The sequence below is a fragment of the Silurus aristotelis genome, assembly GCF_946808225.1.
Source record: "Silurus aristotelis genome assembly, chromosome: 22".
Lineage (NCBI taxonomy): Eukaryota > Metazoa > Chordata > Actinopteri > Siluriformes > Siluridae > Silurus > Silurus aristotelis.
In genome coordinates this window covers 5,642,564-5,657,270 of record NC_139595.1, presented here as the reverse complement: position 1 = coordinate 5,657,270, position 14,707 = coordinate 5,642,564, and the positions used below count along the sequence as shown (strand labels likewise).

At 38.9% G+C, this 14,707-nt stretch overlaps 1 protein-coding gene across 2 annotated transcripts in view; it reads right to left on the bottom strand.

The window, feature by feature from the left end:
- LOC310717156 (receptor-type tyrosine-protein phosphatase mu-like) overlaps positions 1 to 14,707 on the bottom strand; it is a 228,007-nt gene that overhangs the window by 73,061 nt on the left and 140,239 nt on the right. For both annotated transcript variants that reach the window (XM_083524861.1, XM_083524862.1), the window contains exon 12: positions 832 to 1,108. In XM_083524861.1, the coding sequence (XP_083380987.1) occupies positions 832 to 1,108 (277 nt within the window). The remainder of the gene's footprint in view (positions 1 to 831; positions 1,109 to 14,707) is intronic.

Below are 14,707 nucleotides of genomic sequence, written 5' to 3'. Positions count from 1 at the left end.
ATATGATGCAGGTCAAAGCTGGGAGTGGGTATAAACGTTAATTAGAGTGGGTGCAATTGATCAACATTTCTATAGGAATAAGCAGGACTGATTAGGAACGTCTAAAGGAGTTGAAAAGATTGATCAAGAATGTAGCAAGTACAGACAGACAGAGAAAGAGAAAACAAACAAACAACAAACAAGTGGTTAAGCAGTTAAGTGTCAAAAATGCAAAATACATTCTGCTCAACAGCCATACTGAACTCGCCTACAACTTGAATACAAAACCTAAATATTAAAAAAACAACCGCTGTACAATTTATTGCATCACAAAATATACGAGCCAATCAGGTTCAATATGCAAATTCAGGCCTTGTGTCTTACATAGACGTGTTAGAAACCTTATAATTAAACAGAAAGCCGAGTTTACCCACAGATTCAGAGTTGCAGAAAATCATATAATGTTTAAAAGTGTAAAAAATGAACCTTGTAAGGGGTTTCTGGGTAAAGAGTCATTTCAAGCTTTGACAACTTGATTGGTAAAATCCGAGAGGTGAACATTAACTCGTACTCAAACATACTAAAATTCAGTTCTAGTCAATTAGGCAGCGGATTTTTATTATTAAACAGTGGCCTTGTGTGATTGATTATTACAACTCTGATTTATGATTTGATTGATCAAGAATGTGTGTGGGATTGGATAAGCCCTCTATTGTCCCTTGTTCCTTAAATGCAAAGGATTCATAGTTAACAGCGTGCAAATCAAAGCGATTAGTTTTGGTTTGTGTTCTGCACAGCCAGGAATAAAAAAATAACCTCGCCACATGAACCTTGTGTTTCATTAATACCCACCCCGTTAGCTGTGCTGACGGCCTGGTAGTACACACTATAACTCTTGTGGGGAAGCAGTGGTGCATTCCAGAAGCCACTGTAGGTTCTGTTGTCCCCCACAGTAAAAGGCAGAGGAGACGGGATGCCCCCAGAGGGGAATTCTGCTGTGAAGTAGTACTTAGAGTTGAGTGATGTTGCGTTCTGGTAGTGGACAGGGATGGGGTAACAGCGCAGGATCTCTGCCTCACCGCCTCGCGCACGCCTGGGCCTCTCTTCCTCCACCACCAGCTGATATACACTGTGAAACAGAGAAACAGGGGGAAAGAATAATAATATTGTCCCACTCCTGCACAGTAAAGCATACTTTTTTCACAAAGCTAATAAATGTATACATCAATATACATATGTATACATCAAGGAAAGTTATTGTGAAATGCTTCTTTGTAGGAATGAATCCAATTTTAATCTCAGGTTCCATTCTCGTCCAGATGAACCGAGTCGCTCATGATCTATAGAACGGATCCACAATCAGACACAGTGTTCTCATACTTTCTCGCTTGTCTTTCATCTTCCGCTCTGCGGACTCGAAGACATCGCGAGTGTCTCCCATCATGTCTGCTTTCTTTAACATGGTGTACTGAGCCATGTCCAATATTCTAAAGCGCCGCAGCAACCGAGTGGCAGAATTTCTCATCAGAGACGCGAAGAGAAAATATCCCTAGGTGCCTCTTCACCTTTAAACATCTGAATAATTAAAGAGCAAACATAACCAGCGCTGTGGTATAATTAGAAATAAAACTGTACTGTATTTTCCACCACAGTAGGCACTTTTACACCTTCATCATTTAGATTTATAATAGTGTTACTGCCTCTCGTATTCCTGTTCATAAATTTAAACCAACTACTGAGCTTTATGACATTAACAATTTCCCAATAGGATTGCATGCTGAACATTATGGTGAAGGGGAATAAATATTTAATATTATTAATACTTAAAGTAATATTTAAACTATGTTAGTGCAAGGAGAGTAAACCTGAAGCAAGTAACAAAATAATACACAAATGCACTTAAAGCATACTTTAGCATAGAATACTACTGGTTAATAATCATACTATCATGTGACAATCATTTGCATTGTGGTACAATTCTAATGACTTTTTAAAGTTTTTTTGGCCAGCCTTTATATTAAACATATATTATAGTAATGATCATGATTTCAAACATACTATAAGCTTTATAATTACTAAACTATAAGTAATGCTTGTAAAATAATGAATGCGTAATAAAAAAATAAATACAAGTCCATAAAGACAAACATGAATGAATGAATTCACACAATTACGTGATTAAGTGAAAGAAAAATTTATAGACGCTGAAAATGTGACACAGTGGAACTGATTATTAACAAATATCAAATACATTTAAGCTATATATATATATATATATATATATATATATATATATATATATATATATATATATATATATATATATATATATATATATATATATATGTCAAGTCAAGTCAAGTCAACAACAAAATAAGTTTAAACAACGCAGAATATGTTTAGATTGTCCAAAGTAGCTACATTTATCTTTGATGACGGATAGAATGGTTTTTAGTTTACAGGTTTGCCTTTTCAAGCGTTCATTTGTGACAGTTGGAGGATGAATATAGAAGCAATCGTGCTCCCATTCTTTTTTTAAAGTAATCCAAGAAATCTCAAGAACTTAACCTTTACCTTTACAAGAGCTACCTCTGCTGCAGGGGATAATTCTTTTTTTATTACTAGCCTCAGAAGTGTTTTAGAAGTGTCAGAAATATTACAACAACCACTGTTTAGAGGAGTCAAGCAGAAAACAACCATAAAAGATCTGTCAGGGCTAAAAAAGGAATGGTCATTAGATCAATGGACAACTGTCCTTTGGTCTGAAAAGTCCATATTTGAGATTTTTTATATATTTGAGATTATATATATATATATATATATATATATATATATATATATATATATATATATATATATATATATATATATATGTATATATATATATATATATATATATATATATATATATATATATATATATATATATATATACAGTGAGGAAAATAAGTATTTGAACACCCTGCTATTTTGCAAGTTCTCCCAATTAGAAATCATGGAGGGGTCTGAAATTGTCGTCCTAGGTGCATGTCCACTGTGAGAGACATAATCTAAAAAAAAAAAATCCAGAAATCACAATATATGATTTTTTAACTATTTATTTGTATGATACAGCTTCAAATAAGTATTTGAACACCTGTCTATCAGCTAGAATTCTGACCCTCAAAGACCTGTTAGTCTGCCTTTAAAATGTCCACCTCCACTACATTTATTATCCTAAATCAGATGCACCTGTTTGAGGTCGTTAGCTGCATAAAGACACCTGTCCACCCCATACAATCAGTAAGAATCCAACTACTAACATGGCCAAGACCAAAGAGCTGTCCAAAGACACTAGACACAAAATTGTACACCTCCACAAGGCTGGGCTACGGGGCTACGGGGAAATTGCCAAGCAGCTTGGTGAAAAAAGGTCCACTGTTGGAGCAATCATTAGAAAATGGAAGAAGCTAAACATGACTGTCAATCACCCTCGGACTGGGGCTCCATGCAAGATCTCACCTCTTGGGGTCTCAATGATCCTAAGGAAGGTGAGAAATCCGCCAAAAACTACACGGGAGGAGCTGGTCAATGACCTGAAAAGAGCTGGGACCACCGTTTCCAAGGTTACTGTTGGTAATACACTAAGACGTCATGGTTTGAAATCATGCATGGCACGGAAGGTTCCCCTGCTTAAACCAGCACATGTCCAGTCACGTCTTAAGTTTGCCAATAACCATTTGGATGATCCAGAGGAGTCATGGGAGAAAGTCATGTGGTCAGATGAGACCAAAATAGAACTTTTGGGTCATAATTCCACTAAACGTGTTTGGAGGAAGAAGAATGATGAGTACTATCCCAAGAACACCATCCCTACTGTGAAGCATGGGGGTGGTAGCATCATGCTTTGGGGGTGTTTTTCTGCACATGGGACAGGGCAAATGTATTGTATTAAGGAGAGGATGACCGGGGCCATGTATTGCGAGATTTTGGGGAACAACCTCCTTCCCTCAGTTAGAGCATTGAAGATGGGTCAAGGCTGGGTCTTCCAGCATGACAATGACCCGAAGCACACAGCCAGGATAACCAAGGAGTGGCTCTGTAAGAAGCATATCAAGGTTCTGGCGTGGCCTAGCCAGTCTCCAGACCTTAACCCAATAGAGAATCCTTGGGAGGAAGCTCAAACTCCGTGTTTCTCAGAGACAGGCCAGAAACCTGACTGATCTAGAGAAGATCTGTGTGGAGGAGTGGGCCAAAATCCCTCCTGCAGTGTGTGCAAACCTGGTGAAAAACTACAGGAAACATTTGACCTCTGTAATTGCAAACAAAGGCTCCTGTACCAAATATTAACATTGACTTTCTCAGGTGTTCAAATACTTATTTGCAGCTGTATCATACAAATAAATAGTTAAAAAATCATATATTGTGATTTCTGGATTTTTTTTTTTTAGATTATGTCTCTCACAGTGGACATGCACCTACGATGACAATTTCAGACCCCTCCATGATGTCTAAGTGGGAGAACTTGCAAAATAGCAGGGTGTTCAAATACTTATTTTCCTCACTGTATATATATATATATATATATATATATATATATATATATATATATATATATATATATATATAATTATTATTACATGGCTACATATACTTTAGTTAATGCTGCTGAGAAGTGTGTGTTTGTAACAAATGACACACCATAGAGAATGGCATGACATGATGAACTATAATACTTACTAAGCCAAGCGGTGGGTAATTAGAGTGTCCCAACTATAGCTGTCGATTTCTGAATGCCGGTGCTTGTTGCTTAACCTTCCACAGATCCAGCAATCCAGGCTAATTACAAGACAGCAAAAAATTCTTCCATGGAGCCTACAAGATTGCTATATTTGTATAATATACTGTTAAACTGTGTGTGATGTCATTTTGAAAACCTGTGGCATGCTAGTTAAGGGGGCAGTGGAGGCTCAACGGATGTTACGGGTTACTGATCAAACGTTTGGAGCTGTAAACGACAGCGCTGCCACTGTTGGGCCCTTGAGCAAGGCCCTTAACCCTCTCTGCCCAGGGGAACAATATCCTGGCTAACTTCTTAAAAAACTGGGATATGCAAAGAAAATATGTTCAGTGTACTTAATTTATATGCAACAAATTAAGCCTGTTGGTTTAGCTGCTTTATAAAAAGCTACATTTTACCCCCTTTAAGATCATATGCAATTTTGTCATCTGTGACATGAGTAACATTTGAAGCTACTTGTGCTGAGAGTTTTGGGCAAGTCAGCCATGCAATGGTTAGCAGCTAGCAGAATGAATGTTGACTGATGCTAATCTGACCTTTGGGCTGGCTAATCTGTAATAAGTCTGGGTTTGTTTGGGCTTGCTAGCAAAAGGTTATCTGTGACTATAAAGAGCAAGGTATATAAATATACTGTAGTTAATGAAATTACCAGATTTCACATTTATGTGTGGCTGAAGCCGACCGCTGCCCTTTTCCTCAGCTTTCTCATTAAATAAAAATCAGAAACAGCTGAAAAGCCTTTTTCCTCTCATTTTTTTTTGCCTTAAGCATTTTTAAACTACAATATGGTCTGACCCTTACAGCTCCCCAACCAGCACCGTAGGGTGCCTCTAATAAATAACTGTGACACAACAAGCCTTTATGCATTCATGAAGATTGAAACTTCTGGCTAACTCTATCATTATGCATCCTGCAGCTTTGAATCTCTTTTATATGTTGGCATCATTCACTGGGCCTCCTGTGGCTAAGTGCCGAGTCCTCCTGTTTAGAAAAGAAATATGATCTGCTGAAATATTTATTCTGGTGAAGCACTGTGTCGGAGAAACTGAAGTTAATTAGCACCTGGCCTCATAGTGAGGTTAGAGGTTAAAGCCAATGAGGGCAAAAAAATGCCAGGCCTATTCTGATTACACATAAATGAGAAAGAGAGAGACGAGAATAAAGAAAGAGCGACAGAAAGAAAGCGAGAGAGAGAGAGAGAGTATGCCAAGAGAGCAAGCATAATGAGATGATAGCAATCATTAGAAATCATGTTACTGATCACCATCTCAGTGTTTTATCCAATATATTGATATTTCATGACCGGAATTGGTTTAATTTCCACTGGCCTCTGCTCACGGTTCATAAATCACAATTAAATAACTGACTGGTCAATAACTGCGTTTTGAAAGATTTAATCCTTTTGTTTAATAAACTTCTTACGAAGCGATCCTGCTCTGTCTAATTTGAATTTGGCAGCAAAACATCTTCGCAGGATCCAAAAGCAGAGAATAGAAATAGAGGTTGACTGATTAATCAGTTTTGCTGATTATTCGGCGCTGATAGTCCATACAAAATCCATACGGATAGTTTTACATCCATACAGGTAACGTCTGTCCCTGGAGCGACCGAGAAGGTACGTTGTCATTATGAGAGCGGCCTCCAGAGGTGAATCACTGACTGCTGTTTGTTTTAACACGTGAGACTGCACGCTGCACGGAGAGGGCTAAATTTATTATTGATCATTTATTATTTTATAATTATTTTTATTAATATCTTTAATATATTCTTATTTAATTTAGCACACTTCCATAAATCAGTACTTTTGTATTATAGTTTTATTACTATTTCACATGGACTGTTATGTTTGTTTTTTTAATCCAGTATCCATTAAAATTATCGGTTGATAATTTGGTTATCGGCAAGTACGATCCAACCTAGCTATTGGTAAAATCCACTATTGGTCTTGGTTCACTGATATGTGAACGCGTGTACCGTAATGCACATTCAGAAACAAATACAGTCGATTGATCAAACACAAAGGTATTCTCAAGCATTAATGAGAACATAAAGGAACAACTGTTGCACATCAAGGCACTTCAGATCAGAGAGCACTGAGACATGCACGCTAGGTTATTATTTTTGGGAGCCAAAGTACAATTCACGGCATCTTTGCGATCACTTTTAGTCATCACGCTCAACTGATACTGCTCTGGGTGCTCCTGTCTCACTCTCCATTATAGATCATGCTAAAACCATAAAAAAAAAAAAAAAAAACAGGTAGTATTTTATTGTTTTTGATAGACACATGTGTGGTATTTCTGTCTATATTTTCTGTCTATATGCAACAAACTAGTTAATTAAACAGTATGAAGATGTACTTTGACCAAACAAATATATAAATGTACAGATGATAAACTTTATTTAATTTTTTATTAATTATTTACTCATTGAAAAATCCTCCCTTAGCATTAATACACTTTCGGCACCTGGACAGTTCATTTCTCCAAACATTCAGCTGAAAAACTTTGCCATGCCTCTAAAAGTTTTTCTTCATTAGTTTGATATATTATTCTGAATTAGTGATCCACTTCATCCCAGAGCAGCTTAATAGGGTTTGGGTGCAGTGACTATACAAGCTATTCCATGATAGTTAACACTCCGGCTGGCTGTTTGCTCTCTCAATAACGCTTACTGAGCTTTTATGTATGCTTCGGCTCCTTGTCTTGCTGTATGGTAAAGTCGGTTCCACATTGCCGCAGTCCAGACGGAACTAAATAGTATTGAAGTATGGAATGGGAGCCGTGTTGGTTCAGGATTCCTTTCACCCAGAATAAGTCTCCAACCTTCACTGCTCCAAAGATTCCAGCTCCATGTTTGACTGTGGGGGTGCGGCAGTCTGCTAACATCGTCTTACACAAGTTCTTCAGTTCGAGCCAAAAATGTCACACTTGGACTCATCTGTGCACAGAACTTTCTTCCACTCACTCAATTCGTGTGTGCATGTGTAAAAAACAATAAGACTAGGCGCCACTGTACACCTTCAACATAAAAAACAAGCACAATGAGCTCATTTCTAGCAGCACATGGCAGCATCAAACATAATCAGAGATCAATAAAAGTGTTCCACAATGTCCCTGGTTGCATGAAGTCTTAAGTTTCTCATTATTGGTGTCGAAAACTAAAAATAATACTCAAACCACACACGGTGCAACACATAAAAACGACGCATGCGAAAACAGATTTTACACGTTTTTAAATTAAGGGAACCTAATAGTCTCTGGAAAAGCACAAAATAGAAGCGAAAAGTCTCATATGCTGTCTCTGCTCATGATTTAATGGCAATGTGTGTGTGTGTGTGTGTGTTGTCATGCATGGTAGGTGAGGTTGTGGTAAGAATCCCCCTCCCAAAGCCCTCAGGCAAAATGGAGATTGCCAGTGGCTATAAAGACCTGAAGATAGTGAGATGGACGCTGCGTGCTCTCTTTGCTCCAGCTGTCAGATAGTTCTGGTGTATGGTGAGGAAAAATGAATGATGAACACCATCACAGGAACAGTAAAGGATGAACAAATCAGGAAAAAAAAAAGTTTCAAATATCCTGGGTGAAAATGAATAATCCATTGACATTTGAAGAATTTGAAGAAAGTTTGACTAAACCCCAGTAAATCCGATCTAAAAGTGGAAAATTTCATATAATATATGACATTAATTTTAGAGTGTATTTAAAAAATAAGTAAAGATACAGCAAGCTAATCAAGCACAGGGTGGTGTGATGTAGCCACTCAGACTCAGGCAGAGTAAAAGGTCACCATCCTGAAGATGATTCTTTTCTTGTAACAGCACATCTGAACTTTTTTAATCCTTCTTCTTCAAGAACAAGTCATAATTTTTGCCTGGTTTATGGTTTCATAAACCATAAAGTGTGGGCATTTGCTGTATATTTTGTAGCCCAGTGGAGTTCTGGATTTATTTCTAAAGTGGTTGATCTGAAACTGGGGTCAACTTGGGTTTGGTTGCCTGAAAATCTGATTGAAAGCTCAGTAACATACTGTACTACTGTATAGTGAGGTACTTAGCTAGTTAAATGTGTTTCACTGAAGTGAGACCAGGAACCACATTTTTTTGTGGTCACATGTTTATAACTACTAATGTAAAGCTGCATTGGTACAAGTTCAGTCCATTGTTGAAAGTGCAATACAAGAAACATTACATACAAAATAATAAAGGCCATACCCGGAGTAATACGTTTTCGATGACAACGCATATTTTTCTAGTCGTTTTGGCCTCCCGACCACACCGAGACGGTTTTCAGTAGCTTCGACATGTAGACACTGCCACGACATTTCAAAGAGGAGGAAGAGACGCAGGTCGAAGCAGCAGTCTACTAGAAAGGCTCAGGACCACAGGTTACATGAATAGTTCTGCATTTACCGACCTATTACTACACACCTCATCAATGGGGCTGCAATGAATGGACATTCGGTGCAACCCAGATGAGGACGGGTTCCCTTTTAAATCTGGTTCCGATTCATCTCATGACATCTCAGGTATTTCCTTACCACAGTCGCCACCGGCTCGCTCATCAGGGATAAAAAAAATGATAAGGAACTACCTTATGTGCAATAAATGTACACATTCTTTTATATAACCTTATTACCGCTTTATCTGTGTAAAGCTGCTTGAGACAATGTACAATTTAAAAATCGCAATACAAATAAAATTGAATTGAAGTGTCTTTTGTTTTGTTTATGTGCAGTACAGGGATGTAAGCGTTTCGGGACATTTCAGTGTGGACGAGCAGCTTTTGACAAAACGATTGAAAACGAAAGTGTTTTTGGACGAAAAAGCCGTTTATGGAACCGGATAAGTGTAGACGTTGTCAATGACTTAACGTGGTAGAACATTTGCATTACAGGTTAGATCCTGTTATCACTACTGTTATAACCGCTATAAACAGTTGCTCTTTCTCTAACCCAAAAAAGTCTCTTGTTGAAAAAAAAAACAGCTTGTCATGTGGAAAGTCTGCTTAATAAACCTCTGTGAAGGTTACAACAGAAACAATTATATATCAGAACAAACACATTCATATAAACCTTATTTGCCTTGCGGCTAGATCAATCAACATCAAGACCTGAATAGCGCAATTACCGAATAAACAACCAACCTCACTGTCTCGCATTATGAGGAAACAAACCTCTTAATGCCTAATGATTATGTGCTTGTTTGCCTGAGCAGCTCTGACACGTGCCTCCGACCCCTGGCTATAGACACACTGACACCACCCAATCGTTCAGCCATTTGCCTAATTCGGCATGACGTGAACTCACCCAAAAGACGAGAAAAAACACAGAAATAAACAGAGACGAACGCAAAGGCCGTCTGAGGAATGAGGTGTTCCAGGGCATTACATGTTAAATTGGCAGCAGCGCTGTTTGTTTAGTGCTGGGACTATAAAATTATGCCCTGAAAGGAACGTTTTTCCTAACATGCCGTCCTTTAGGCTCTAAATACGATCGTAAACATGCGCCATATGCTCTGGTGCACTCACATATGATCTACGAAGCTGGAAAATTACGTGCAGACGATCGGTTTTGACATGCCGTCTTGGGTGATGACATCAACTAATCCTCGGAGGAAGTGAAGAGCGCTTCTGTGGTTCTTCCTGTGGTGGCCGAGGGCCAAGCGGCACCAGGGAGGAGGAAATACGCTCTTGCGCTCTCTAACCTGTCGCTCCCTTGCTCAAGCTTGACATGATGCCTCCCTGCGGCCCTATGACTAATTGATTAAAACCTCTGACTGTGGAGAGAGCTGACACACCGCTCCTGCATCAGGGGAACGAGCAACAGAAAGCAAAGAGACACCTGCTTATAACCCCTAACTTCTTCTGAGGTCAAAATATTTTCTTTTATTTCCAAGAAAAGTTTAAATAAGATCTAATAGGGATAGAGAAAATGACTAATTATTTTTATATACAACATCTTATTCAAACATATACATACAGTACACATATTACAACCCAGTATTAAATATTTGACCTCTAATGCAGGAATGCAGGAGTTCACAAACTCCTCGAACTGTAAAACAAGTCCTTTGCACTGCAGGCTCAGTATTTAAATATGGATGATAACATTTTTAAGCCAATGAGCTTTTTTATTGCTGAACATTCCACTGATTTCAAACCAATTTCACATTGTTTGAGGTAGTGAGGTCTTCGAATTAAACTCGCCCAATTTAAAAAACAGCCTAATAAGTAAAGTACAAGGGGCCGATAATAAACAGGACTTTGATAAAGCTGAATTGCTATTTCCAAAGTTACATTTATAATACAGACAGTTCAGGTCATTTGGAGCTAAACGCAAAACATTGCCAGATTTCTTTAGTTTTTTAGTGACTTTAAACTAGAGCATTCTCTCATGAGGAGTATCTACAAACATGGCAAATGCTTTTACATCTATTTCCATAGTACATATACACTGATAATAAATGAGGCAAAGATATGACATGTTGAATATATGCACAATATAGCACTGCTACCAGCACACTGTATAATGCCCTTAGCTAGTGTCCATATGATGTAATCCTGTGGGTATGCAGAGCATAAATAATAAACCTTGCATTTTTGAAGAGAATCGGAGAGTAGAGTTGCATTTGAAACCAAGCACTAGGTTCTATTTACCTAAATCAATGGCCTGTAGCCTCCTCCATTATTATACAACAGCTATGAACCAGGATGAGTTCTATACTCGAAAACTTGTTTCCTCTTCGACATCCAAAGCCAGGCAACCACAGCTGTTCTATCTGATGCTCATACTATGCCATAGCAAACACTTAGAAAAACGTGCTATCTACCCTCTTCCGCATACCTGAACTTGCACAGACAGACAGACAGACAGACAGACAGACAGACAGACAGACAGACAGACAGACAGACAGACAGACAGACAGATAGATAGATAGATAGATAGATAGATAGATAGATAGATAGATAGATAGATACTTTATTCATCCCAATTGGGAATTTTAAAATAATCCATTTATAGGCAATAATGCATGCAATACATACAAAATAATTTAAGGGTAATAAACTCACAATACAGTCGCTCACAATTAGCTAGTGGTAACCCCAAATAGTCGAAGATTCAATTCTTCGATAGGAGGAGCCTGATTCGACTACCAATCGCACAGTTTAATCTTTGCAAAGGTGTTATGAAACGAGGATGATACCATTTTGGTTATATTTTTGGTGCAATGTCTTCATTTCACCAACATCTACTGGTTTTCTCCCAATAAGTTAATATACAGCCTATCATGATAATGCTGTGAATAAAAATTTGATTATTCTGAAATTTGTCTAATTAAATTCTGTAAATCAATTTTTGATTGTTTTTCAGTGCATCCGTATTGTGCTGTACTTAGAGTGTAGAGTCTTATTATGACTGCAGCACGACAGAACACTTTAACTTCATCTTTTTTGGTGATTATTTAACATGTGAGTCAATTGGACATCTAATGATAACCAGTGTCAAGCAGGAAGAGGAAAACTGGCACGATAAACATGATGGTGTGGTTACTCGAGCAAGAATGGAAAGAAAGCGTGAAGGAAAAAAAAAAACGGCAGGAGCTACGAGGTAGGCAGCATCTGCGCTCTGGTAGCTCTGTCACCAATTAGGCTCTTTCCATTTGCCAGTGACCGAACCCCACGCTCGCCAATTATGCCGGATTGACTCGGCATTGACTGGAGAGTGACCCGAGAGCCTGATTTACTGCCTGCTGGTGTGGAAGCAGACAGACAGAGAAAGAGATACAGTGTGCACTGCTATGGAGGGGAAGCATCTAAATCAGACCTCACCTCTGTCCCTGTTTCTCTGTCTCTACCGTGTTAATGCTAATCGCCTCTCCTAGCTGTGCGCCAGGGCATTCAAACAGGCAGGTAGTGCTGCTGCAGGCTCTATATCTGCCTGATTTACGAGCCATGCTGAGACACAGCCCTGACACGCAGGCCTCCTTCTTTTACTGCCTCGCCACTCGCACCGTACTCTACGTTACCTCTGGTAGTTTTAAAAGTGCTGCCACTTCGAGAGCTTTATCTCGCTATACTATAAACCTCTCTCTGACACTCTCTTTCTCTTATTCTGTAAATCTCTCAAGCCACGCCGGTCTCTCCCAGGTGCAGTTTGAACGCAACAAGCAAAAAAAAAAAAAAACAATGCACAATTTCTGTGCTTTAATCCGAAACGTCTCGCTGGAACAACAGGAACAGGTATAAAAGCACGCAAATTCACACACAAGTCAATAATAAAAGTCAAATGTTTCCTTGTTCACAGAAGTGAATGTAAAATAGTTCACCCATGATCCAGCTGAAATCTCATGCACGATTTGAAGAACACAATGATTTCGAGTCCGAGCAGAACAGCGAAACTTCCACACTCCACAATGATGACGGCAGTGTACAAGGGTCACATCTAGATGTTCACCGAGCGTGATGAAACATAACGACAGCTTGAGTGGCATGTAAAAATAACCAGATCCATATTTCTGACAGAAACAGACCCACAAACCCATATCTGAACTGCACAAGCAGTCAGGAGGAGAAGTGAGCTACAATGACAGCAATCTCTCCACAATGGTGCCACCCCGACCTCTCACTGTTATTAAGATGCATAAAGAACTACTGAGAAATAAATGACAAGAAGAAAGGAAAGGAAAGGAAAGGAAAGGAAAGGAAAGGAAAGGAAAGGAAAGGAAAAGAAAGGAAAAGAAAGGAAAGGAAAAGAAAGGAAAAGAAAGGAAAAGAAAGGAAAGGAAAGGAAAGGAAGGGAAAGTAGTTAATTAGAAATGAAAGTAAATAAAGGAAGGGAAAAGAAAGGAAAGGAATGAATTGGAAAGAAAGGCAAGAGAAGAGAAAAACAGAAAAGGGGTGAGAAAAAAATTAAAAAGAGATAAGCAAGAAGAGACAAAATAAAAAAAGAGTAAAATAATATGAGAAGGAAAGAGAAAACAAGGAGAGAGAAGAAAAGAAGAGAAAAAAGACAAGAGAAGAGAGAAGAAAAGAAGAGAGGAGAAAAGAGGAGAAGAAAAGAGAAGATGAGAAGAATAGAAAAGAATAGAAGAGATAAGAAAAGAAGAGAGGAGAAGAGAATAAGAGGACTAAAGAAAAGTGAAAAAAGCACAACGAAGAGATTAGAAGAAAAGCGAAGAGAAGAAGAGGAATAAAGAAAAGTGAAAAAAGCATAGAGAAGAGAAGAGAAGAGAAGAGAAAAGAAGAGAAGAGAAGAGAAGAGAAAGGTTACAGGATGAGAAGAACTGAAGGCTCCCAGACCAATCAATTACGTAAACAGATTCAGTGTGAGAGCTGTGGCCTGCTGCTTCTCAGCTACAGTAGCTCAATTACGCTCTCCATTTATCTGTGTGCATGCGCGCGCATGTGTGTGTGTGTTTGTGTGTAAGTTATCAGCACGGCTCCTCTTGCCTCTCCTGCCCTGGGCTGAGGGCTGATCAGCAAAGGTGGTAAATCGAGAAAAGCATGAACGATAAGGCAAAGCGTCTCGAATCGCTCTTTGTCTCTGACGGCGTGGTGGAGTGTCGGAGGCGTCGTCTGGCCTGGTGCCGGACCGCTCCGAACATTATTCTAACACCGTACAACATGCCTAATCCTCTTACACCACCACCATCACAGCAAACACACTCTCCTCCTCCCTCTGGCCATGAGTGTTCCATCAACTGTGTGTGTGTGTGTGTGTGTGTGTGTGTGTGAGAGAGAGAGAGAGAGAGAGAGAGAGAGAGAGAGAGAGAGAGAGAGAGAGAGAGAGTTTATGAGTTTGTGTTTATATATTTGTGTGCATCTGCATGTGTGTGTGTGTGTGTGTGTGTGTGTGTGTGTGTGTGTGTGTGTGTGTGGTGGTGGAGGGGGTGGGGCGTGTCTAACAGAGATTAGTTGTCACGGCCAACTATAGCCGAGGGAAATTTAT